The following is a 27,259-nucleotide window of genomic DNA, read 5'->3' as shown; positions in this document are numbered from 1 at the left end:
ATCGTTGAACTTGGTACTTGCAGAATTGTTATTTTTCTTCTTTTCGGATCATCATTCAGATGTGACTCAATCTATTTTCTGCAGAATATTATCTTCATTTCAAAGTATTACTCGAGGATTACGTCGAAGAGACTTGCAGAGCTGTTATGCCTCTGCATTCAGGCCTGATTGTGTTGAACATTTTTTTTTATATTCTATATCAATGTCAATCTTTATGAATTGTTGCCTAGACCCCTCATTTAACCTGTGAGCATCCTACCTGCCTTCAATCCCTGATTGGGGCATGCTTACTGGAATTGGATATAAGTTTCGAATTAGTGAAAAAGAGTTTCTGCTGCATTGAAAGCTGAGGGCTTGTCATGAATTTCTGACTGACAAATATGGGTACTCTCAGCTTAGTCGATTTCTTCTAATATATTTGTCAGGGCTATAAGTGTCATTGTCTGGCATCGTGAAACCATTTCTTGTCCCACGGAGCCTGAAATTCTAATGCGCTTTTGAAGGATGGAGGAGCTCTGCTATATTGCTAGTATCAACACTCACCACCGCATGTGTTACAAAAGTATATCTTGCTACTAGAGCTTTCTTAATGTGTTTAGAAATTCTGCATAGATGATTCACTTGAGGAAAAGAGCTCTGTTTTTTTGGGTTGTGTTACCACTGTTGTATGATTCACTCAAGGAAAAGAGCTCAGTTTTTTGGGGTTCTGTTGCCACTATTGTAGAGGGCTTTAATCAATCACATGCCTCAACTAATTAAATCAAGCTTGGATGATAGACGATATGATGATATTTATACAAGCTTGGATGATATCCTATCAGCATGACCTGTTAATTCTATATTATCAATTTAGGAAGCTGAGAAGCATCTCTCCTAAATGGTTGTTTCCAACTCCTTGGTGGCAAAAATAGACCCGTCAATGGGACTCATCTGGAACAGATGACAAAAGACAGCAATGACATCTTGAACTTGTGGGCAAAATTTTTGGGAAAGCTGCTTGATCTTGTCGAGAAAAGTTGTCACCAAATGTACAAGGAAACTATGGCTCGTATGGCTATTTTGAGAGCTTGAAGATGCTCTCGGTTGAATGGATGATCTCTCTCCCCTTGAGCCCCCTCCTCCCTCCCCCACTCCTAAAAAAAAAAAAAAAAAGAAGCTGAATGATGCTATTTCACATCGTGGTCTGAAGTGGGACCGAAGATGTTCATCATAGAACTCTCGCGTAGCTGGCTTCAATTTGATTGCATATTTTGCATAGGGGACCAGATCTAGGCCTTGTTCCGGACTGAAATGAGATACTGAACACACTGCATATGAATGTATTCTGTCTTTTCATGCTTCCTCTTTCCCCTCTCCTTTTAATAGAAGATATGTAGGCTTTCAAGGTCCAAAACTGGTACCAACGAAATAGGTATCGCCACAAGATCGGCACTCATTCAGACTGAAATAAGCGCCTCATTACTAAATTCTGTTTTGCATTACTAATTTTGCCAGCGCTTATGAGACTAATGAATGCTATTTGTCATTTCCCTTCAAGGGACAACGTTTTTCTTGAAGTCGATACTTCAATAGGGGAGGGGCCTTTGTTCTCTGCAGCTCTAGCTCTTGCATTCTTTGTCATGGAAGCTGAAAATATTGGGAAGAGGAAACGATTGGGGCGACCCTTGGTCTATTTCAGCAATAGGCAATATACGTACGTGGGGAGTTTTGTTTGTTCATCGAGAAAAAGTTGTAGGCACATCTTTAGCTTTAGTTGTGGAAGTAGTAATGCCTAATTAATAACAAGTACTTTCCTAACAAAATGAATTTATTTATCATTTTATCAAAGAATGCCACTGTGAGACTAGCTTAGCAATCAGCATAAGTTAGACGAATAATATTAGTGATTTTGAATGTTCTAACTTGTTCCTATTATTCCTGTAGTCAAAGATTTGAATATTACATCAATTATTATAAGATACACTTAAAAGTCATTCGTGCGTTCAATAAATATTTTGGCCATTATTTAAAGATCTATTTTTGTCGTGTACTTAGAAAACTAATTGAAATTTTAAAAAAGGGAAAAAAAAAACACAGCCGCTATAAAGCATTGAAAACATTTTTGTTTGGCAAAAAGAAATCTTCAAAATGTTCAAAACATTTTATTTGACCAATTTTAGTGTAAGAAAAGGTTTGTGATATTCATTACAGCAAGGACCAACTAATGGTCAAATCAAATTTTTCATTGATAAAAAAGAGCAATTGTTGAAACCAATCAATTCTAGTGAAAAAAATTATTAAACTCTTTTTAAAATGAACTAGCCGATCATATGCTTGATGAAGAAGAACCCATCGATTATAGTTGACAATTTTCCGGCAAATTGGAGTTGTACCAATTTTGAAAACCCTAATTGGTTTTCCTCTTTTGGTTGTTTTCTTAATAGAACCTTGAATCCCATCTTCTCTCTCTTGTGCAATTCTTCAGTTTTCAATTCTTTCCCAATTTTTTAATCTACCATCCTACTTGTAGTCATTTTAACCATCAGCATTTTGACAACAGCAACGTGGTAAATTTTAAAGAAGAAGAGATAAATTTTGAAAAAAATAAATAAAGTAATTGAAAATTTATCATTCTTGTTTTTCGGCTTTAAGCGAATCGTTCCTCTTTTCTTGTGCTCATGAAGGAGGACTCTTGTTCTATCCCCGGTCGTTGGAGCTCTCAGTTAAAGCTCGAGGTTTTCGCGCCATTTCTTGGATTGGAGTGTTGTCATCAAATGATACCCCCATCACCGTCTTCTTCAGCGACCGAAGATGGTCGAGCCATGCCCCAATATCCCAAAGCTCCACAACAATGGGGGGCGTCGTGGGATCCGCCAGGGAGCCGCTCTCTCTGCTCAGAGTGAAGAAGCAGCTCTCCCGGAAGGCCGTCTTGCCTTCGCGAACGTCCCCATCTCTCCACGGCCCAACGTAGTACCTGGATGAGAACCGACGTAAATCAAGGGTTATTAGATCTCGTATAAGGATCTTGTACATTTTATAAATAAACAACCTTGACCACGCCATGTAGGTTAGCTGAGGCCATTGCCACCCTTTCACTATCTTGTATTTCACATCTAGTGACATTTGGTTCGGTCATACTTTGGAACATGGTGAATCTTGTCCATCTTGCTGGTTTCCAACGACAGATCCTTTGGAGGTCGGCACAATTTAGCAGCGGTTGTCACTTGATCGACATATCGCTGGGAATACGAAGATACACCAAGCTTCAACCTTTTATGAGAGGGCTCTTCTGTGTCTAATTGCGGGAAGTCTACAGAACGTGGGAGGTCTGCAGAGGTCGTGACGCTTGTACTACCTGAATTCCTGTTTAGGTTAAGATTATAACTGTTTTCGGAAGAACCTAAAACCGGATGCTTGTTTTGTTGAGCTAACTTAAGTTTCAGCTCAGATTCCCATAGAGCAATCTGCTGCCACAAGTCCTGAAGTTCAAGATTTCCTGGGCCTACGACATGATCAGATCCATGCTCCTGGCATTCCAATTTTTGGTTGAGCATACCCAAACTTCTTCCTGCACTTCCTTGCCCAATTGAAGGTGCAGAACCAATCCATTGTTGGCTTCCTGGTTCTTCATCTTTGGATGTATAAATGTACAACTAGAAGGCAATCTTTTGTACATCATTTGTTTTAGTCTCGAGTAGGGTATCCCAACTTCTTCGATGTTTTCCGTGCCAAAATAGGTGGCTTCTGATTTCCATTTATCCTAACTGTTTTAGCTTTATCTTCAGACCTCCTATCCTGTCTGCCCCCATCAGAATCATTGCTGCTCTCATCATCAGAGAAGCTTATAACAAGATTGCCGTTAGGCCTCAAGGAACCACCAGTTCCAGATCTACCAGACTTCTGTCCAACTTGATTTATTCCAAGACTATTCTCATGTTTGGTTTGTATAGATGGTCTCGTTGGAAACTCAATTGAGTTTGCGGGAGGATCAGCAGCATCAACCTTTGCTGGTATGTAATTAATGGTAAATAGAAAAACGTCATTAAAGAAAAATTAAGATCAAGTAAAGGTTCAGACAAAACACCAGAGTCAGAAGAGCAGAAATGTTAAGCATCTCCAGGAAATGTGCAAGTACACACTTAGTTTGGAAGACACTGATACCAGAGAGCAACCTTGAGACACTATTCTAGATAAAACAAGGAGTATAAAGAAAATAAGGAGCCTTCTTGATTTTAAGCGCAGATTGCCCACACAATCTCTATTATTGTCTCATGGTAGAATAGAGAGGGGATCCTGCACATTCTGCAATGGGTTGCCTGATTCCATAGATCATTTGTTTTTTGATTGCTCCGTCACGGCCGGTGTTGCTTTCTTTTGGGTGGCGAGATGCAATTTGCCTTGGCGGAACAGGTCTTGGGAGAGAATCTCCATTGGGCCACCTCTTTCTTGAAGGGTAAGGATTTCTTTAAATACATTGCTCGCTTTTCCTTTGGGGTTCTTTGTCACATTATTTGGAAAAATAGGAATAGCATCCTATTCAGAGAACAACCCCTTACCGTCCCGGCTATGAAGAACCATCTTTTTAAGGTAGTTAGGGATAGAGCTAGCACCTTCAGAAACGTTGAGGATAGCTTCAGAAACAGAAGGTTGCAAAGGAGTTGGGGCATCGATCCCATTATCTTTTCGGGGGACCCGTAATCGACCCTGGTTTTGGCCGATGCTTCAGGGAACTGCCGATGCTCTGGAATGAATAATTTTTCTTGCTGTTAATCAGATAGTTCAACTGAAAGTTTTAATTGTGTTCTAGACATAAGCAAGTAATGAATTAATTAGATGGTGGCATTCGCGTTGTTCTAGACAGAACTTTGTCATTCTTTCTTGATTTCTTTGGATCATCATTCGATGAGACTTTCTCTATCTTTTGCAGAATGTTACTTGAGGATTACCTTGAAGAAACTTGCATAGCTGTTATGCCTCTGCATCCAGGTTGATTATGTTGAACATTTATTTATATTCTTTATCAATGTCAGTCTTTGACTGATTGCCTAGACCCCTCATTTAACCCCGAGCAGCCTCTCGCGCCCGATACCTATAGGGTATGGTTCTTTGGATTTGGGAGACAAGTTCCAAAAAAGTGGAAAAGAAGTTTTGGTGCATTGAAGGCCAAGGCTTGTCTTGAGGTTGAGAGTGTTGTCCTCATAGTTTTATTTTGTGAACATTGCATACCATGCTTAGTCAACTTCTTCTCATAAAATTTGTTATAGCTATAAGCGTCGATGTCTGGCATTGTGAAACCATTCTTGTCCAATGTAGCCTGAAATTTTGATGCCGCTTTAGAAGTGTGGGAGGAGCTCTGCTATGACTCACCATTTACAAAAGTATATCTTGTGATTAGAGCTTTCTTAATGTGCTCAAAAATTCTATAGAGCTGAATCACTCAACGAAAGGAACTCTGTGTGTAGGGTTTTGTTACCACTGTTGTAGAGAGCTTTAATTATTTATATGCCTTGATCTATTAAATCAACACTATCATCTGCTAGAGAGACTGCATAATAGTAATTATGCAAGCCTGTATGATATTCTATCAGCATGACCTGTTAGTTCTATGACCATTTTAGGAAGCTGAGAAGCACCTCTCCAAAATGGTTGTTTCCAAGTCCCTGGTGGGAAAGATAGACCTGCTGATGGGAGTTGTCTGTTTACATATGACAAAGGAGAGCAGTGATACTTGAACTCGGGCTACAAATTTGGAAAAGCTCCTCAATCTTGTTGAGGAAATCTGCCACCAAATCCACAAGCAAACTATGGTTCATAAGGCTACTTTGAGAGCTTGAAGATGTTCATAGTTGAATGAATGATCTCTCTCCCCTTGAGCCTCCCTCTCTCTTACCAAAAGAAAGGAGCTGAAGAATGTGGTTTCATGTTGTCTCTAAAATGGGGACTAAAGATATCATAGAACTCCCATCTAGCTGTCTTAAATTTGATTGCATATTTTGTAGGTGGACCAGATCTGGGCCTTGTGTTGGACTAAAATGATACACTGAATACACTTTCTACAAAGCAATATATTTTGGTCTTTTCATCGTTCCTCTTCCCCCCTCCTTATAATTCAAGATTTTTGGGCTCTCAGGGTACAGAACTTGTGCAAATGGAATTGGTATCAGAACAAGATGCGCACTCTTTACAGCAGAAGTGTTGTAACTTTTGTCTTCCCAGCTCAAAGCACTCTTCGCCTTCCTCATCAAGAAAAATTAAAGGAGTCAAATCATTTGATGACATTGATACTTGGATATCCATACGTGCTAATTTGTTTTTCATGTATATAGTTGCTCCCGAACTTTCTTGTACTAAAGGAAGTATCTTACGCTCCTTCGTTAGGGGCAAATTGGATAATGGGGATTAAACTATGTCCAGGTATTTGTCTTTTCATCTCTGCTTTTGGGTGATAAGCTGGTGGAAATATTGCTCTTCATTAATGGTAGTCATTGTTTTTTTTTTTTGGTAAAGGTAAGAAATATATTGACTAGAATCCATAAAGCTATATAGAGCTATACAGCGAAAACTTGGACCCAAAAACCTACACTCTCAAAGACAGAAGTCAGAGCGAGTGGAAGGAGGCCAAGGTAAAAGGAAACAAACCGAGCGGCGAAAAGAGAGGGCCAAACAACAGCCAAAGAGATTCAGCTAACCTTCCCTGAAACCCATAGAGGGAACAGCAAAAGAAAAGAGAAGCCCAAAAGCCCGCCTAGGACAAGAAGGAAAGAAATCGATGGAAGCCATAGATAGGAGTGAAGTCCTTCATTCCAAGCTTCCACTGCAACATCTAGGAATTCAAAAGGACCTCCGAACAATAAAGGTTGTAGGAGATAACACCCTACTCAAAAGCCGAATGTCCAAAGTAGAAGATTAATCCGCTAAAATGGAAGGATTGAGCACCCAGCTTTGGAGTAGTCTTCTATTTGGAGCAGTGGGAGGAACATGATGGAAGGATAAGGCTTTGTCCTTTAAGACTCTTTCAAGACGTCCTTTCATGGCCGGGAGGGAAGGGGGTCTACCTCGAAAAAGTATGTTATTCCGCTCCATCCATATGATATTGCAAGTAACGGCAAACCCGAAATGAGCCAGAGAGGAGCGAAAAGAAGCACCAGATAAGTACTTTATCGCCCAATGCAGATTATCCACGCAAGATTTATTCCGCCAAGCGAAATTAAATATAGTAGCCCAAGACATGATTAAGGCAGCAGGAATAGGACAACCAAAAAATAAGTGGTCAACCGAATCAGGTCGAGAAGAGCAAAAACCGCAATTCACAGCCGGGATACGTCCATATGTGAGTAGTAGAACTTGAGTTGGTAGTCTATTTTTTGTGATCAACCAAAGCAGGAATTGGTAGCGCGGAACTAGTAAAGAGTCCCAAATGAAAGGAGCCCACTGATTCAGTTGGCCTCTCAGTCGAATAGCGTCCCACGCTGAGGCTGCAGAGAAGTTGCCAGAAGGGTTGCCAAACCAGGAGAAGCGATCGGGATCACCAATAAGATGAGGAATGGGGTCAGCCCAAGAGTTAATCACTTCCAAAACACCTGAAGAAGGGTCCGGAAAAGCCATGAAATCAGCAACAGTAGCTCCTTTGGGAAGCCTAGTTCAATATATATCTGCATTGGAGAATAATAAATTAAGCGGCCCTTTGGGATGCCAATTGTCAAACCAAAAGGAAATCGAGCATCCATCTCCCACACGCCAAGAAAAGGAGCTGCGGAATTCGCCACGGAGGTCTAGGATTTTTTTCCAGGACCAAGAACAAGTTGTAGGTTTAGAGGCGAACCAAAAATTTACATTCTTCAAAAGACTGAGTGGATCCATTTGCACCAAAGGGATTCCTTGTCCGTGAATAAAAACCAAATGTGCTTTAGCATGGCAGCTGTATTGCTTTCCCTTAGTCTTCGGATACCAAGGCCTCCTTCAGACTTTGGGAGGCAAATGTCAGACCATGCAACTTTGGCTCCACCCTTGCCTAGGTCTGGGCCCTTCCATAAGAATTGTCTTAAAATACGCTCAATATTATCCAAGACTGATCTCGGTAGGATGAATACATTAGCCCAATAAACTTGAACAGAGTGGAGCACCGATCGGATGAGTTGTAGTCGGCCTGCATAGGAGAGAAATCGTTGTGTCCACGATTGTACCCTTGATGTGACGATGTTTACTAGAGCGATGCAATCAACTTTCCGAAGCCTAGATGAGATGATCGGAATCCCAAGATACCGAAAAGGTAATGATCCCTCCTCAAAGCCAAATAGAGAGATGCAGGCATTCGGTGAATAATGGTAGTCATTGTTATGCTATGCTAAATGCTAATAAGTTCCTCTGGATTAGTTAGAGCACTATGACTGGTGGCTATCTATTATACATACACCAGAATTTTACTTTTACTATTGTTATTAAGATTGCTATCTATATACCATGCAATTAAAAAGATGGAATTTGGTCACATCGAAAATCATTCCCAGATGAGATTAGGAGCAAAATCATTGCAATGTAGAATGGGATTCCTAATCCCTGTCCCAAAAGCCTACCTTGCCTATTTAATTAGGAGTCAATCTCATAGTAAACCAAATTGGGTCTCAGTGCTCACTGTGCATGACCCATTGCACATCTAAAAAAATACCTGTAGGCCAAACCTGCTAATTAGGGCTAACTTTGGTAATTGAACTATAAGGGGATTATAAGTGAGAATGAGGTGTTGCCCTCTTCCTGAATTAGATGGGATGGAAGATTTAATTGGTGGTTGTGGAAAGGTTGAATATACTTTCTAAATAGACTTTGGAGAATCCATAAGCTATTCAGTGAGTAAGAATAGCCTTCATGAGAGCTTGGGTTGGGGTAAATGAAGGTCCGTTGTGCCTTCACAAACAGCAGTGCAACCCATTGCCAACACCTTGTCTATTTCTTTCATCCTCCTGTTTTCCTCTTTTCACCGCCATCATCCGGTTTTGTGTTTGGATACTCTTTTCTCTACTTTTGCCCCAGATGCTTCTCTAGTTAACTTTCTTTATGAGGTACAAGAGCTTCTTCAGTGATGTGCTTATGCTGTAGTGATAATCGTGCTTTTGTCTTCTGCTTTTAAACTTCATTCCCTCTTTTCAAAGATAACATACATGTGTTAGTACAGAAAATAGATTAAGAATCTATCACTTTAGCCCTTAACTTTCTGTATAATCTTATGATCATTGAACCAAAGTATGGTCCAATAGCAAGCATTTAGGATCAATCTTAACAACCTTTACCTTAAGGGTTAGATTTTATATTGCAGGGATTGTCTCCCTTATGCATACTGATTAGATCATGAACTGTCATTCCGTGTAGTTGTGACATGCCATCTATGTATAACTATCTAAAAAATGAATGTGCTTGGCACATCAACATGGGAGTTGGCTCTAGGCAATCTGTTGGGATGCAAGATCTCAATCTTGGTGCTTGTGCTCTAGAATCTAGTATGGTGGAATCCTCTAGAATCTAGTATTGTGGGATCCTCTTCAGTTTCTCACCTTGTGTTTCTGGATTGTCTCCCATGATTGGCCCAAATTTTTACTTCTTGTACTCATGTATGAACCACATTACTTTTTTTTCATGTCTATTTCAGGATACATTTCATGATATGTCCTTTATGGGGATATTATGGTACTTGTGTTGTTTGCAAGTTTTCAATTGGCTGGGATCCTCTTCATAGAGATATCCGTATTTGTATTGCAACTTGCTTATGTCCCTTTTGGTGCCTTTTTTGACCATATATTTATTCTAGAGTGACAAATTTTCTGTGCCGTTAATCAAATAATTCAAATCAAAGTTTTAATTGTGATCCAGCCATTATCAAGTCATTGACTTGATTGGATAGTGACCTAAATATTGCTGTTTTATCAACAGGCTGTGACGTCAATGGCACAGCAGGCTATGCAATACGTTGACCAGACACCTCATCCTGAGACCAAGATAGAGCTTATTAAGACTACTCTGTCATCGCTGGGAAGGTGATTTTGTGAAATCAAACTCTACTGCAGCTTATGATGATGAGCACTCTGTTTTTGTTTTGTGGTTTCTATACTGGTTTTGTTATGCATATATATGTTGAAATTGAGAGAGGACAGTTGATCAAGAAACTTGCAAAATAAAGGAAGAATAGGGTCTTAAAGAAGAAGCTGCTGATTTGATGCGATAAATTGCGGTTATTGGAAGTCTACTTCTATTGTCACTAATTTTGTAATTGGTTTTTCCTTGTCCAGCATTCCTATTATGGGCTTAATTTGCAGGTAGAAACTTTTGGAACAATGCAGAGGTGGAGAAAATTGCCTTTATCCTTGAACAAGTATGGGTTTTTTGTATGTCTTTCAGCCATTATGCGCTATTGCTATAATTGGTTTTCCGATCGATGGATTTTGCAGGTTCATTTGTGGTTAGATCGCCAGGATTATGTTCAAGCACAGATCCTTTCCAGGAAGATCAGCCACTAAGTCTCTGAGGCGGATCCTTCTGAAGAGAAGAAAAATCCTAAAGCAAGTGAAAATATTGTGGAAGAATCCGTCACGTCTGGAGATGAAACGGATATGCTACGAACTCATTTTTCAGTAAGTTGTTGTTTGTCTTTTTCTAATATCGGGTCCACTATCTTTTCACTAAAAAAATTTTGGTTATCAAGTTCGTATTGAGGTTGTTATTCAGACCATGAATTTGCATGGCTTTATTTGTCTGGCGCACACTCTTCTTCGTTTCTAGCTTTACCACAAACTCTAAATTTAAGATGTACTTGATGGATTTGAGCACCCATCTCAGTTTACCTGGCATTCATGTGGTTAACGATGTAGGTATTACTCACATAACAATGATTACCTTGAAATTTGTCCATAAGGTGATATATGAGAGTCCATGAGGGAAAAGAAACCCAGAGTAGTGGATACCGGTGAAGCTCTTTCTGATGAGGCTTTGTTTTCACCGAGTTTGTTAAGGCACATTTGCTCATTCGGGATTTGATGAAGTGCAGGTTCTAAGGAAAATCTGTTGGTAAGGGTCCTTTACTTTCGCGGAAAATATCATGTTTTCGAAAATATTTTCTTAGAAGTCATTTTTCAGAAAATGACTCTATTTTCCGGTGTTCGGCCGAAACCTAAACTTCGAATGGAAAATATTTTCCACCGTTCATTAGCTAATTTAATTATATGAGAAAAATTATCAAAAATTGAATTTTAATATTTTTAATTGACCAAAAAATTATTTTTATTTTTATATTTTTAAAAAATGAATTTTTAATTATTTATATTTTTAAAAATCGAAATTTTTATCATTTATTAATTTCTCTTTCTTTTTCTTTTCTTTTCTTTTCCTTCCTCCTTCCTCCTCCTTCTTCCTCCTCCTTCCTCCGCCGTTGCATGCTTGACGATGGCCCCGCCCGATGGCCGACCAAGACCCGTTCGCTAGATCCGGCAAGCTCGAGACTTAGCCGATCTTGCCCGAGCTCACCGTGAGCCCCGCGAACCTCTAGCGAGCTCCAGCGAGGCCCGAGCTCCACCCGGCTCGCTGGATCTAGCGAGACCCGAGCTCCGCCCCAAGCCAACAAGAGCTCCACCTCGCCCGATCCGGCGAGGCCCAAGCTCGGCTTTGCCAAATCGGGCTAGGCGAGCCTCGCCGGCCTAGGGCTAGGCTCGAGCGAGCTTGCGGCCGATCGCCGACCGCCGCCCGGCCGGCGACTAGCCAAAGCCAAAGAAGAAGATGAAAATGAAAGAAAGAAAAGGAAAAAAATTTAAAAACTCAATTTAAAAAAAAAAAAAGAAAAAGAAAAGAAAGTATAAAAATAAAACGAAAATGTATTGGTAAAAAGAAGCAAGATGGAAGAAGTTATAGAAAATGTTTTCCACTTCTCAAAAGTGGAAAATATTTTCCTTACTTTTAAAGGTTGTTTTTTCCAATGATGGAAAACATTTTCCTTGACCATTTCATTTTCCGTGAAACGAACGCTAGCAAATCTAGAAAACGTTTTCTCAGATGTCATTTTCCGTGGAACGAATGTGGGGAGCTTTCATAGGGGGTAAATTGGTGATTTTTCCGGAAAAAAAATCAGGTGTAGGACAAAAAAGGAATAGAACTAATAAATACCACAAAAAATCCTTAAATAAGTACACTCACACTACATTTATTTTGCATTAATTTTTTCATCACAAATAAACCCAATTATATAGCCGAGCATCATTTACTCCAAATTAATGTTTGTGTTATAATAAATTTCAAGTTGGTATATATGTGTCATATTTATTCCAAACTAATTTTCATGTCACAAAATTGGACAAAAGTTAATGAGGATAGCACTTTGAGATTTTCCTAGCATGTGAATTAGTTTGGGATATATATAGGATGGGAGTACTGGTTTGAGATTTTTTACGACACAAAAATGAATTTGGGGTAAATAGGGCACGAGTGTACTAGTTTAAAATTTATTGTGACACGAAAATTAATTTGAGTAAATATGGCACAAGTATACCAGTTTAAAATTTCTTGTGACACAAAAATTAATTTGAGTAAATATGGCACAAGTGCATTGGTTTGCTATTTTTTGTGTCATGGACTATAACGAAATTTTGTGATTTTTTCAGGTCAACATCACAAACCTTTGTTGATATCATCAAGTCGTGATAATTTGCGTCATGGCATCAAGTAGATCAATTAAATGGGCAAATTGAGTCCGGTTTGGGATGGATTGAAAATTGTTTGACTCAAATAGACCCATCTAACTTGTTTTGATCTATTACTATGTAATGCAAAACTAATGACCTATACCTGACCCACCACAACCCATATTACTAAAGCACTTCTATGTCTAATTCAATCTAGGAAAACTTATGTGTAAAGTGACTAAGCGCGAGATTGAGTAAGAGCAAGAAAAAATGATAAGAGAATCATGAAGCCGGGTTAGGTATAAGAAAATCATGAATCCATTTATGACCCATTTACTACTCAAATCTTTTGGATACCCTTGAATTGGAGATGCCAATTGGCCCGCTAACCCATTTGACTTGACGGGCCGGCAAGTCACAAGGCCCGGATGGGATTGGGCCGGCCCAAGATCTTGGGTATGTCTTTGTTGTTGAATAAACTTATTTGGCAAAACAATTATCCATTAAAGGTTTGTTCATTTCATGAAAAAATAAATTATTTAGAAAACATTTTTCAAAAAGTAATTAGTTGTATCGCTTACAAGAATAAATGAATAGAAATTTTTCTCACCGTTCATGAAAATATTGGCATAGATTGTTATTAATGATGAAAACATTTTCTACTTTGATGCACTACTGTCGCGACTACCTCTGGAGGAAGAGCGCAGTTTGGCATTGCTTAAAGTGACGGGCCTGGGCGCCCATGATTAGGGCGCGGGCTCCCAAGCCCATACCCCGCGTGACGTTGGGATATTTTTAAGAAATTTTGCACAAAAGGAGTCGCCACTAGCCTATTGGGGTCGTGGCTAGAAACCAAGTGAGGTATGGGAGTATACCTCACTTCCTACGCAACCAGAGAATCCAGGTGCTGGGACTGATTACACTAATTAATCAATGGTGCCCTTTCGGTACCTAATCTTGTTCATTTTAACAAAATGATTTTTGTCGACAGTTTGGATTAATTTTATCATTGTCCACTAACATACGAGGTGATCATGCGGGGTGCGCGATCATTAAAGTAATAATCATAACTATCAAAATCCTAATTGCCATAAAATTAAACACGTGCAATCAAACATAATTAGATATGCAAATTAAACATTTGACATAATCAATATACGAGCACATAAAGGTCTAATAACGCTAAAATGGCAATACATGGCAAGTCCTAATCAAACCCCATCATTTTGGATTTTCGAAATTTTTTTTTTTTTTTTTTTTTTTTTTGGATTTTCGAAATTGTTTTAAATTTTTTTTTAAATTTTTTTTTTTTTAAATTTTTAAATTTTTAATTTTTAATTAATTTTTTTTTTTTAAAAAAAAAAAAAATAACTAATTTCTAATTTTTAAATACATTTTTTCTGATTTTCGAAATTTTTTTAGATTTTTTTTTTTTTTTAAAGAAAATATTTTTAAAATTTTAAATTAAATTAAATTTAAAAGGTGAACCGGGTCAGGTTCGGTTCGACCCGACCCGGTCAACGCGGATCGGGTCCGGTCGGAGACCGGACCCGGGTTCGGTCCAAATGGGGGGGCCGGCCGAACCGGCCCGACTAGCCTTGGTCGGGCCTTTCTTCAGTTCGGATTGGGCCCAACCAGCGGGCCTAATCTAGTCGAATCTTTTTATTTTAGAAAATGAAGCCCACAACTCCCTAAACCCACAATCTCTAAAATCCTTAAGCCCGCAAGCAAAAATAAACCAAGTCCAAAACAAGCCCAAAATTGCTTTAAAAAAGAAAAAAGAAAAACCTACCTGTTTTGCGACCCGCGCCCGATCCGTGCGACCCGGTTCGTGGCCGAAGCCCTACGGCTCCTTGGCGGCGCTGATGACGGCAGCGACGGACTTGACGGCGGCGGCGGCGCGGCGAGTGACAGCGGAGACGCGGCGGGCGATGGCGAGCTACTGCAGGGCTCGCGGATTCTGCAGGTGGAGGCGCGGCAAAGCAGGGGCGGAGACGCGGCGGTCCTCGAGCTGCTACCGACGGTGCTGGCAGACGTTCGGCGCTTCAGCAGCAACGGCGCGAAGGTGCAGGCAACGAGCGCAGGGGTCGGCGGCTCAGTTTGGACGGCGTCGGGTTGAGGCTGAAGCTGCAGCAGCGTCGCGGCTCCTGGGCAGCGACAACGGCACGGACGGCGTCGCGGCTTCGGGCTCGGGGTCAGCGTTCCGGCGCGGCAGAGCAGGGGCGGAGACGCGGCGGTCCTCGAGCTGGTACCGACGGTGCTGGCAGACGTTCGGCGCTTCAGCAGCAACGGCGCGAAGGTGCAGGCAACGAGCGCAGGGGTCGGCGGCTCAGTTTGGACGGCGTCGGGTTGAGGCTGAAGCTGCAGCAGCGTCGCGGCTCCTGGGCAGCGGCGGCGTCGCGGCTTCGGGCTGCAGGCGTCGAAAGGGGTAGCGGTGGCGCGGCGAGGGCTATCACCACGACTCCTCCTCCCCTGTGTTTTTCTCTCGTTTTTCTTTCTCCCCGTTTTTTTTTTGTGTGCTCGGTCCCCGTTCTCTCTCGATCCTGCTCTCTGTTTTTCTCCTGTTTCTCCCCTTATGCTGGTGCAGATCCCCCCTGCTTCTCTTCGTGTGCCCGCGAATTAGCTCCGCGTGCGTCCGAATCTGCTCCCCCCAACCCGCTGACCTGCCGGCGAAATGATGCTGTCTCCTCTGCCTCTCCAGCCCTGCTTTCGGCTTCGCCAGTTACCCAAGCGGACAGCTACCTTCTCTTCGCTGGTTCCCCGTGCAGTAGGCGGCTGAGGGAGAAGACAAGGAGGTGGGCCGGGCCAGAGGGAAAGAGAGGGTTGGGCTGTGCGAAGGGGAAGAAAAGAAAAAGAAAAAGTAAATGGGAGGGTTGGGCTTAGGCCCATGCAGGAAAAAGTAAAAGGAAAAAGGGGGCCGGGTCGGGCCAAGGCCGGATCCGGCCCGACCCGGACCTCACAACTCTTTTTCTTTTTTTTTTTTTCGAAATTAATAGCTAAATTTTTTTATTTGATTTTGATTTTTTTATTTGATTTGATTTTTTATACTATTTGAAAGATAAAAAAACTAGGTGTCAACAACTACAAAAATCTTATCGCAAAAATCCTATAGATCTGCGTTTAGCTGGAATAACATATGTCTTGATCCATGAATGGTGGAGTCTTATTGTTTGATGGCAATTTCCGAAATATATGTATAATTTCATGTTATCAAATTTTTATATTTTCGTTATATAGTATTATTAAAAGCAACAGTAAATTTGATTTCGATTTTAAGTAATATATCCTATCATCGTCATCTCTCGCAACAAGTCAAACAAATGACATGAATCAACATCCAAAATCGAGATAACTACCTTGTACCACTTGAATGGTCTCCGGCCAAATGGATTTCAGCCGAGTCAAACCTACTCAAAATTCTCCAAAGAATCATTAAAACCAAATCAATCACTACCTTATTCCGAAGAAGAAGCAATGAATTCATCCACTGTATGTCATGTAACAGCATCTCACGGTCTACCAACATCTCCACCTCTTGTATGAATTCATTTGAGGTTTGTCCTTCCGTAGGAAAACGTCAAGTTTGTTCTTGTTTGCAGCTGATGTCTTGTACATTAATTTGTCCCTAAATAATGAAGAGATAACAAAATAAAAATCGATCAATTACACATTAATCAATATTCAATTGATTGGTCTGAGGTTATGACAACGTACGACCCATTCTTTTACTTTTTATGGATTCTCTTGAACCACTAGGGCACTTCTACATGAACCAGTTCTTACACCGCAATTTTCAATCAGAAGATATTTCAAGAAATGGCAAATTGTACAGCATATGCCAGTGGTTTTGATATAAGTATTTGTGTCTTGAATCGACCGTGAGGGCTTCGCGATCTTGGAGTGCATTTCCGCGAGCAATGGGAAGTAAGCTTAGTCAATGCTGTGCAGGAAGGTCAGAACAAAGGCATTAAACTGAAGAAGGAATGCCCTCTGTTGTCCCATCTACTTTTTGCAGATGATTCACTCTTTTTTCCTACAGGCTGATGAGGATAACTGCAGATGTTTAAGAGGCCACGGTGCACGAAAGTCATAGTAGCTGGGGGAGAAATGAAGTAGAGTGATCTGGCCCTGGAATAGAAGTATAGCTTTCTTCGTTAAATCTGCATACCACTTTGCAATATAACAGAAGGTGAAGCGGATGACAACAACCCAGAGTCTTCAAGCTGCTCCAGAGTGGTCAGTGAGGTATTGGAAACTTGTGTTGGAACATTGTCTGCCCCCAGAGATGAGATTCTCTTGTGGAAACTCTGCTGCAATGTTGTTGCTACAGCTGATAACCTAAGAAATTTGGCCTTTCGTTGCTTGTCTTTGTAAGAATCGAGGAATGATTGTTGTTTTTTTTCCAGGGAAAGTAGCGGATCATAACAAAAGTGCCCATTGCAAACATCTTCTTTGTTAGATTAATTGATTTCTGATGTAGATGATGAAACTCCTTTAGATTTGGACTGCCTTGGTCATGCAATGAAGTTTTGTTTCATTTCCTGCTTTTCTTTTCATCGTTGCATGGCATATGACATTCACAAGCATCGCGAGGAAACCTTCGTTATCTTCAATAGGAAGGTGATGGGGAATGAGAACTCCAAGATCACCATTCACATCATCATTTCATCTTCCGCAACCAGAAAAAAATGAAAATATGATGACCAAATTAATGACCAAAAAAATGACTCCGCCAAAATCACGGAAAGGTGAACAGAGCTACGGCCGCTGTCAAAATTACTGCAGAAACGCCGGTGATGCTGAGTGATGCTGCCGAGTTCCCTGGGGCGGGAGGAACTGCATCTCCCGCAGGAGATGCCGCTACCGCTGAGGGAGCCGGCACTGAAGATGGTGGAGCAGCCGTGCTGGAGGGCAGCGGGGTGGCGGAGAGTGATGGAGTCGCTGCTTTAGGCGGAAGACTCACTGTGGAAGGTGTCGGAGTCACAGTGCCGCTCGGTGGAGAAACAGTTGACGATGACGAAGTGGAGGCGGAGGGCGACGGAGTTGGAGTGGCAGCGGAGGAGATCGGGGTAGAGGTGGAGGGAGAAGGAGTGGCTGCCTTGGGGGGCGGGGCGGCAGAGGAGGACGGTGGTGGTGGAGTGGCAGAGGGGCGGTGGTGACGTTGATGGCAACCTTTTGGCCAGACGAGCAGTGGCCGGGGACGGTGCAGATGAAGAAATGCCGGCCCGCGGTGGTGAGGGCGATTCTTGCCGGCAGGACGGTGCAGATCGAGAGGGGGTTGGCCCCGTCGCATGAGCTGAAAGCCGTCTCCGTGACTTCGGCCACGTCCTGCGCTCCATTGTTGAAGTTGAAGACTACATGAAGATCAGAGAACAAGCTGTTGATTTAGATGGAACAAGTTTTTGGCGGTTAAACTAAACAAAAAGAAGAGCATATGCCGTAAATACAAAGAAAATCTCACACAAAATGACCTTTTCCCACTGTTAATTTTAGAGAGTGAATAGATATAATACTAAAATCAATTATAGACAACATTATTTATGTAAAATATTTAGTTATAGTGACAAATAAGCTTTATTTTTTATTATTTACTTCAGAAAAAAAAAATCAATACATTGAGAGTTTGAGTACAACAGGCCAAAAAAAAAAGATCATTTTGAAAGAAAAGCGTCAAAAGGATATCCATATAAGTAATATTGACTATTTTTCTAAAGTTATGTATTTTCTTTATGACATTGAAAAGAGATGAAACTTTCGAAATTCAACTTGGATGATCCGGGTGAATGACATGGCGTGTGGGTCAAGATATTTTGGTAACGTTCTAATTAGAGATGTCAATAGACCGGGCTGGCCCATTTGACTTGACGAGGTCCATGTTGGGTTGGCCCAGCCCAGCCGTGGTTAGATGAATGGGCCGGGCTGTGGTCCAAGCATGATCGTCTCTTGTCCGGCAGGACCGGCCCATTGGTCGCCACCGATAGTAATCGGAAAGAAGCATTTGTTAATTTTGCTTGAGCGACTACGTTTAGCATAAGACTAGTAGTTTCCTTGCAAGTGAAGCTGCTAATCAATTCATCGTTGTTCCTCTCAGTCTCAAAGAATTATGTGATAAGCTCAAACCATAAGTTATCTCACCAAAAAAAAAAAAAAAAAATAAAGCTATTAAGCTATATATATATATATATATATTAATATGCTAAGTATTCTTGTTGTCTGACTTTGTTGCTGAAATCTTCATTAAAGATTAGAGCTCTCATCAATTTATTCGATGATGGATGTGCTGATTGAATGGTGTCGACAATGCTTTTATGTATCGAAAATCCTATAAATCCATGACCTCTTTTGATTCGTGAATGATAAAGTCTTCTTATTTGATGGTACTTGCCGAAATAAATTAGAAATTTTATGTCAGCAAATTTCATTATTGTATTATTATATAGTATCTTCAAAAGTTCTAGTAAATTCGAATTTGTAGTAATACCTACTGTCATCGTGTTCTCTTTGCATCAACAAGCCAAACGGCGACATAAATCAAGATCCAAGGCCGACTCAATCCAACTCAAGATTCTCCATACTGCTTATTGATTATTTCCATCACACGAATGCCACTGTCTTATTCCAAAGAAAGGCAATGAATTCATCCGCTATGTCTTCTGCAACAGCGTCTCACAATGTACCAACATTTCCAACTCTATCTAAGAGAAGAGCTGACACAATAAATCCATGAGAATGGACATGAGCACGACTAGCCGTGCAACACCAAGAGACGAGCCAACACTTGGCGGAGATGTGATTGCACCAGTGGTGGGGGATGGCGGCGGTGGGGATCCCGGCGGGCTGGAGGTCGGGCCGCTCGGAGGCTCAGCAACCGTGATGGCCAGCTTTTGACCCTGGGAACAGTGGCCTGCGGTGGTGCAGAGGAAGTAATAGTCGCCGGCGGTATCCAGGGAATAATTAGCCGGAGAAGTGGACAGGACTGTGAATGGGGAGTCGGTGTTGCAGGCGTCATAGTCTTCCTTGGTCACGTCCCCAACGTCGTTGTCGCTCGAGTCGAAATCGAACACTGTCCCAAAAAAGGGAAAAGAATTGAAGGATCAGGAGCATCAAAGAGTGAAAGCTTATCGATCATGGTCAACGCAAGTACCCCAGATCAGGGGCAGAGATGGATTGGTCTGATCACATTCAAACCTTTCACTTCTTGACATGTTGACCAGATCTGTGCTCAAACGTCGTATCACTTTCTGATGAGAGATCTACTTACAAAACAAGCTCAAAAGGTGCACGAACTGAAATTGCCATAGTTCTGGATCTTCTTCTTCAACGTAAATTTAGATATCATGTATACTTTGCACTCATAAATATACATCAATTCGAAAGATTAATGTCGGGCGAGAACCGATTTCTGACTCACCTAGAATGTCGCCGACCTCGAACGTGTGTTGGCTCGCCCAGTCGGAATACGCGCCAGCGCTAGAAGGGATCTTCCATCCCTCAGAACCTCCCACTATGTAATTCGTCGCCTCGGCGCACGATAAAAACGCGACCACGACCCCGAGAAGACAGGCTGTGATTTTCGCGTCGGCCATTTTCAGCTTGGCTCGTGTTGCAATTTGAAGCCAGGTCGCCCCCAAAGAAAGACTCTGTAGCTCCTTGTTTTGTCAAGGGGGTGATTTGAATCCTGAGATCAAAGAGGTAACAGGCTGCACTGTGCTGGACAGGTAGCGAGGCACATGAATTGATTGGTTTTGACTGATTATCTCATTTTCCGCACAGTCGGTGATGGAGTTTGGGATTTGAAATATAAAGTCAAATATGCACGCACTCACACTAGAGTTCTGATGCAGTTAAATTATTATTATTTTCAGTGATTTTGAATGTGGATGGCATCCTCTCTCACTCAATATTTTTCATGAGTGGCTTGAGCCCAATTAGGTTGGGGCCCAAAAGACATGGAAAGCCCATACTGGCCCAAACATATTCAAGGAATTAAAAATATCTTTAAAACAGTTAAGAGTAAAAAAAGAGTTTAGATGGAATTAAATATTCATGTTCAAATTCAAAAGAAATCTTGCGGAAGGCAACACACACTGGAGGGACTGGATTCGGAAAAGTGGCTAAGAGTAGAGCGAATAAGCTCAACTATCTTTAATTTTACGGTTAATATCACAAAAATATTAAATTATGCAAATCATGACACAAAAGATCCCCAATTTTTTTATATCATCAAAAACCCTCAACTTGCCCATTGCAATACAATTATATCAATTTTTTTTTGGTAAAACAATTTTTTTGTGTCATAAAATACTATAAACTTATATTAGTGTAATAAAAATATTATGATAGAATTGAAATATAAGGTATATGTATCACATATGTATGAGTTTGAGTTTTTTCATAACATAAAAATTATTGAAGGAATTGTGTCACAGTGGACAAGTTTAAGGTTTTTAGTTGGGATAAGTACACTAATGGTGTCATAAGTTGTGTACAGTGCTTACTTTGGTGCCAAAAGTTTCCGCCAGATCACTTAAATGCCAAATCGGAGAAAAAAAGATCACTTTGGTGCTACCGACGACAAATTTCGGCCAAAATAATTACGTGATTTTTATATTTTTTTAAAAAAATCGAGAGGCCTTTTAAACAATGTCGTTTTCCGTCTTCCTTAAGAAAACGACATCATTTTGCCGTCCTACGTGGATAGCCTTACAAAAACGACGCCGTTTTTTTATTTTATTTTATTTGGAGATGAAATTAGGGTTTTTTTGTCCGTCATTGCTCGTCCATCGTCGCTCGGCCGCCATCCCTCAGCCACCGTCACTCGGCCGCCATCCCTCGGCCACCTTCGCTCAGCCCGCCATCCCTCGACCTCCATTGTAGTTGCTTGACACAGCAAGACAAAAAAAAGAAAGAACAAAAAAAAAACGAACAGAAAATCCCAAGAAAGAGGGAGGTGTCGACGATGAGGGCGGAGGAGGGGATGGCGAGGCCACGGCCGCCACCTTTGTAGCAACTGGCTTCGCCGACAACCTCCATGGCGTTCTAGATCTTCGCAGCTACCATTGGCCGGATCGCTCGTGCTTCCGGAGATTCTTCGAGCTCGCGTTTCCTTTGCACCGAACGATATTTCATGGGAAAAGGCAGTGGTGAGGCTAAGATTCGGGGATTTGAAAGGTTGATAAGGTGATTGAAAATTGGGGAAAACTACTGGGGGAGGGCGTAGGCGAATGCATGGTTTCTTTTCTGGAAAATTACTGGTGTTGCTAGTTCTCCGCTGCTGGTGTTGTTGGTTCGGTGCTGTTGGTATTGTTGGATCTCTTCGGGGAAGAAGACGAATCTGCTCGGGGAAGAAGACGAATCTGCTCGGGGAAGAAGACGACACAAAACGGTGTTGTTTGGGGATTTAGGGTTTTGAATTTGGGGGAAAGACACAAAACAGCGTCGTTTTGGTGTTAGGATGCTAAAATGACGTCGTTTGAAGGCCTAAGTGATCCAATGGAAACTCCGCGAGCCACATCAGCACAAGAAATTAATAAAAAAAAAAAAAAGGCCACGTCAGATTTCCGGCCGATCGATCGGCATTGGCACCAAAGTGAGCGTTTTTCAAATTTTTTGGCACTTAAATGATCCGACGGAAACTTTTGGCGCCAAAGTGAACGCCGTACACAACTTATGGCACCATTAGTGTACTTATCCCACTTTTAGTTATACAAAAAAAGTTTAGAGTATTGGTGTCACAGTGGACATAATTTAGAGTTTTTTTTTTTTGGTGGTATTTATCCTTATTTTTAAGTTATATTGTGTTAATTATATGGCGATTGCATGCTTGGGTCTTGAAAAAAAAATTAATAATTAGGTTTTAGAAACAACAGAAAGGAGACTTTGATATCGGGCCGGGCTTAAACCTGCTCTCACCTGATATATAACCAATTTTCATTTTGAGTCCATCCTGAGATGATTCAAGCTTGAAAAACTCTAGCTTGAAACTTTATGTCGTGCCTAATGAGGGACAAAAGATTGGTCAACTCGGTGCGTGAAGAGCTGCAACCATCAATGGGTCCTATTGAGATTGTGGCCGACGATTTCGAGTTGCCACTGGTTAGTCCAATGTAGCGACAAACTATTTTGAGTAAGCGCTAATTTGTTAGTCCATTAATTACTTTTTGTTACCTTTCACAGTTGCTTTGATATTGTATCCTTGCTTTTATCCGAACTCATTCAAGTTCATATAATCGAAATTTGGGGATCAGGAGGTCCATGTGATGTAAATACGCTGTCCATTGATTATGATATGATGTATGCTATTTGCGTAATATCCAAATCACAGATATTGCCCTATGCAATCACACATGATATGGAATCGAATACTTCCATCTTATTTTTGTGTTTTGCTGCAAATATAGGTATAGACAAAATGGATGCCCTGTAGTTGGCCCTCACGATTTGGAAAACGCTTGCACCACATATGGAGGGTCCATCTTTCAACTTACTAGACATATCTTAGCATTATGTACGTTATTGCACGCACTACACCTTAACAAGCTTAGGTGGTTAAGGGAGTGAAGTGGAGAAAGCGGATTGTTTTAAAATATGTTAATTTATTTTTATCACCTTTTTTTTTTTAAACTTTCCTATTTTATAATGTAGGGGTACTTAGGAAGGGCCCGAATAAGTGACTAATTTCAGTTTTCTCTAAAGACATATGTACACTTCACCGCTAGTAGATCACGTTTTGGGGAATCCATTGATCGAAATCAACAAACAGCGGCAATCTAACTCGCATGAATTGACTCTATTTTCTTATAGGCCAAGAAAGAGACAATCGACCTTATTTTCCATATATTATAGAGATGATATCATTGCGTTTACCCTACATAATATACAACATTCAATTCAATGACGAGTGTTATGACACAGTAAATTGAGACAGGCGATGGTAATGAATGCAGGGACCAAGACACTGGAGTCAAAAGCCGTCGACGAAGCGGAATTGCTCGGTGAGGTCGGAGCAGCTGTTGACGATCCAACGGTGATGGACAGCTTCTGGCCGAGGTTGCAGTGTGAATCGACGGTGCAAATGTAATAGTTAGACCCGCCCTTCAAAAGCTGGATTTCCACCGGACTGCCCAGAACCGATACGACCTGGGTGCAGTTGTCGTACTCGGCCTTTGATACTTCGGCCACGTTGTGCGTCCCCGTCCAATTGAAAGCTGAAATCAATATGCTCATTACATTAACGATGCGACGCACAAAATCGATACCACTGTAGAAATTACACAATAAGTCATGATTGGAACTCCATTCATTCTCACATATACATGCAAATCGTTTCAATAACTGCCCGACAAATTAACAATGAAATAGAATTAAGAGGAGTAGGAAAAAAACAAAGGAAAAAGAACAAGGTAAAACGAGGGGTTTATACATAGCTTGTCGCCAACCATGAAAGTCTTGGAGGCAGCCTGAGACTGGTAATAGGATACGTTGAGGGGACGGTCCACCCCAATCCGTCTCCGACCATGTATGTCGCCGCCGCCACTGTGTCGACCTCTATGAATCCCATGGCGATCATCGTGATCAACCACGTTGTCAAATTCGCGCGAGTTACCATCTTCATGTGCTCCTTCAGGTCGCCCCTCTGCTACTCAGCTCTCCTTTTAGTCGAGCCTGCCTTCTGCTTCTTCCGATCGCAATGCGTGCGGATCCTTATAGTGATTAAGTTTTTATAGGAGGGAGGGAGGGAGGGAGGGAGAGAGAGAGAGAGAGAGAGAGAGAGAGACGTGGAGACAGCTGTTAATTATTGATGGCTCGAGGTTGATTCGAGTCCTTGATCCATAATTGAGCCGAGACCCTAACAATCTCGGACTGAGCACAAGAAAACCCAGATCTAGGGACATGTGTCAGAGACAGAAACGTGGTTGCCGCCGGCAGCCGCTGCAGTGGCGTTCATCGGGTGCTCTCCTTGCCGTGGGTATGGGCAGAGAGAGAAAGAGAGAGGGACGTCACATGGCACAAATCCAATGACTAAATGAATGGAGACGGTACACGAACGTCGAACATAGCATATCCCCTCATCACTGGACGAATGACATAAACCCTCGAGAAGCCACTGAACATACGGACGAAAACATTGCTCTCAATCAATGCTGGAAACCTATCCATTTATGTCAATCACTTTAGTCCGCTGCCTCGGCATAAAAGCTTGAAAGATGAAGAGACAGTGCATCCAAAGTCGGTGGGTGCTAAAAACTTTTGAATTGTCAACATGGACCACCCGACGAAAGAGTTAAGAGTGCTAGAATTTAGAGAGAATGGGCAGGAAACCTGTCCATTTATGTCAGTCACTTTAGTCCACTGCCTCAGCATAAAAGCTTGAAAGATGAAGAGACGATGCATCCAAAGTCGATGCGTGCTAAAAACTTTTGAATTGTTAACATGGACCACCCGACGAAAGAGTGCCAGAATTTAGAGAGAATGAGCTGGAAACCTGTCCATTTATGTCAATCACTTTAGTCCGCTGCCTCAGCATAAAAGCTTGAAAGATGAAGAGACGATGCATCCAAACTCGATGCGTGCTAAAAACTTTTGAATTGTCAACATGGACCACCCGACGAAAGAGTTAAGAGTGCAAGAATTTAGAGAGAATGAGCTGGAAACCTGTCCATTTATGTCAATCACTTTAGTCCGCTGCCTCAGCATAAAAGCTTGAAAGATGAAGAGACAATGCATCCAAAGTCGATGCGTGCTAAAAACTTTTGAATTGTCAACATGGACCAGAGTTAAGAGTGCCAGAATTTAGAGAGAGAGAGAGAGAGAGAAGGCCTTACAGAATACCGTTCTTGACCATTCCCTATGACTCGATGGAGCCTGGACTTGATTGCAAAAGCAAAGCAAAAGTATAGATTTGACAAACGGAAGCAAAAAAAACAGCAACTCAAATTCAAAAAAAGAAAGAATAGAGAATCACTTTCTAAATATAGAGAATAGCAGGACACCAATTAGATTCAAGCAAAAAGCTCACTTCATATATCATTTAAACATGTTTTCGTGCATGATAACAATGCATGTTAAGCCTTTTCTGTGGTCAGAGATCCCAGAACACATGCAAAGTTTAGTATCCAAAATTTGACCAATAAGAGCTGAGTGATAACAAAAGCACTAGAACTGCAATTTTATTGTCTGATATTCATAAATTCGTCTGTGTGTATAAATTAATGTTGGTCATCAAAACATCATACCATCTTCAACAACCGTGTTTAATATGGAAATTTTTCCTGACCAATGTCAAGAGTAGATACTCTTTCGCTACTAATGGGGCACTGATATTAGAAAGAGCCAAGAGAGTGCAATAGAAGAAACTCTGGTGGAGTTTGGGACAGGTTAACAATATATAGTAGCCTGCCATAAGATAATCTCCAACCTTCATGTTCAAAGCTTTCCTCGTGCCAATCTATCTATATAGACTGTTATTAAAGCATATTACCTGAAAATACAATTGCTCCATCGTTCTAGCATATCACCAAGATTCACTATGAATGCTCTGTACAAAATAGTCACAGAAAGAATGTTACTTTTCAGGATAACCATAAGATTTTTCTGTCCTGTATTTGTGAGGATTATGTATAACTAAATCTAAGCAATAATCTAAACAACTAAAAGAGGGTAATTACATAAGTAATCGTAGAATGCATATGATGCATGGTAATTCTCTGACTGTTAACCTGCTCAAAATTAACCAGGAAAGAATGGTGGAATATCATTGTATGCATGTGTGTAAGAGTGTTTTCTCTTAGAGGGAGGGAGGGAGGTTCATCAGCAAGGCACCTGAAGAATTAAACTGATCAAAGTTAATATGTACACTTAGATGCAAATTGCAGAAAGAAAAGGATATGTGGATGAGGGCGCCTCTCTAAGTTAATAAATGGAAACCCATCTTTATCACCCATCTGAAAATATTACTTTCTCTCTAAACTGGCATATTGCTGCCTTTGTACAAAAAAGAACTATAGTAGCCAATCAGGGTCAGACAGGGAAGGATTTTTGTCAAAAGGTTGTCACAAGTATTGGGGTAGTAATCCACCCAACATTGGCATGAAGCAATCTTCCAATCATGCGTGTAAGGGGAAACACTGCACATTCCCCAATAAACCACAAGTACAAGATTAAAACAAAGTTATTGCAAGTTATATTTGTAAGCCATGAACCATAAGAATATAAATCCTAACACGATGATCTTCCACCAAAAGCATTACTCTAAATATGAGATCTCCAACATAATCATCTCAAATTCACAATTATGATGCAGTTGGGCTTTACCCTCTCATATGTTGCACATATTCCCATGTCGGAGGTTTAGCATCCTTGTTCTTGCAAATCTGAATAAGTTCAAAAAGTTTCAAGGATTATAACTAGGCATAAAGCCTGCACCAACAGTTTTATAAGAGAAAATTTCATATTTGGAGACCTAGGACATCATCTGTCGCCAACGAGGTAATAAATCCGAAGTCCGAATGTGCCCCACCTCTATATATTCCTTTAAAGGGATCAAAGACTAGACCTAAACAAAGAAAGGAATTTCCACCAGATGAGAAGAAAAATTTGCAGGATTTATTATAAAATTTATTGAA

General features: G+C 41.1%; 2 protein-coding genes across 2 annotated transcripts; both read right to left on the bottom strand.

Moving 5' to 3' along the window:
- Positions 1-19,274: 19,274 nt before the first annotated feature.
- On the bottom strand, positions 19,275-20,245 carry LOC108958135 (cucumber peeling cupredoxin). Its single transcript, XM_018870079.2, has 2 exons — positions 20,047-20,245; positions 19,275-19,698 (listed from the first exon to the last, which is right to left on the bottom strand). The coding sequence occupies exons 1-2, from the start codon at positions 20,219-20,221 to the stop codon at positions 19,331-19,333; spliced, it is 543 nt and encodes a 180-aa protein (XP_018725624.2). The 5' UTR covers positions 20,222-20,245; the 3' UTR covers positions 19,275-19,330.
- A 3,280-nt stretch (positions 20,246-23,525) lies between these two features.
- On the bottom strand, positions 23,526-24,195 carry LOC104436904 (mavicyanin). Its single transcript, XM_039309391.1, has 2 exons — positions 24,074-24,195; positions 23,526-23,895 (listed from the first exon to the last, which is right to left on the bottom strand). The coding sequence occupies exons 1-2, from the start codon at positions 24,193-24,195 to the stop codon at positions 23,526-23,528; spliced, it is 492 nt and encodes a 163-aa protein (XP_039165325.1).
- Positions 24,196-27,259: the final 3,064 nt, after the last annotated feature.

The sequence above is a fragment of the Eucalyptus grandis genome, chromosome 3 (genome assembly GCF_016545825.1).
Source record: "Eucalyptus grandis isolate ANBG69807.140 chromosome 3, ASM1654582v1, whole genome shotgun sequence".
Taxonomy (NCBI): domain Eukaryota; kingdom Viridiplantae; phylum Streptophyta; class Magnoliopsida; order Myrtales; family Myrtaceae; genus Eucalyptus; species Eucalyptus grandis.
The sequence above is the reverse complement of the archived record's forward strand: the minus strand, read 5'-3'. Positions and strand labels throughout refer to the sequence as shown.

Coding starts and splice junctions, on each gene's coding strand:
- LOC108958135 (XM_018870079.2), bottom strand. CDS start 20,221: ATGGCCGACGCGAAAATCACAGCCTGTCTTCTCGGGGTCGTGGTCGCG. Junction 19,699..20,046: donor CGAGGTCGGCGACATTCTAG/GTGAGTCAGAAA, acceptor TTTTTGGGACAG/TGTTCGATTTCGACTCGAGC.
- LOC104436904 (XM_039309391.1), bottom strand. CDS start 24,195: ATGGGATTCATAGAGGTCGACACAGTGGCGGCGGCGACATACATGGTC. Junction 23,896..24,073: donor CTGCCTCCAAGACTTTCATG/GTTGGCGACAAG, acceptor TAATTTCTACAG/TGGTATCGATTTTGTGCGTC.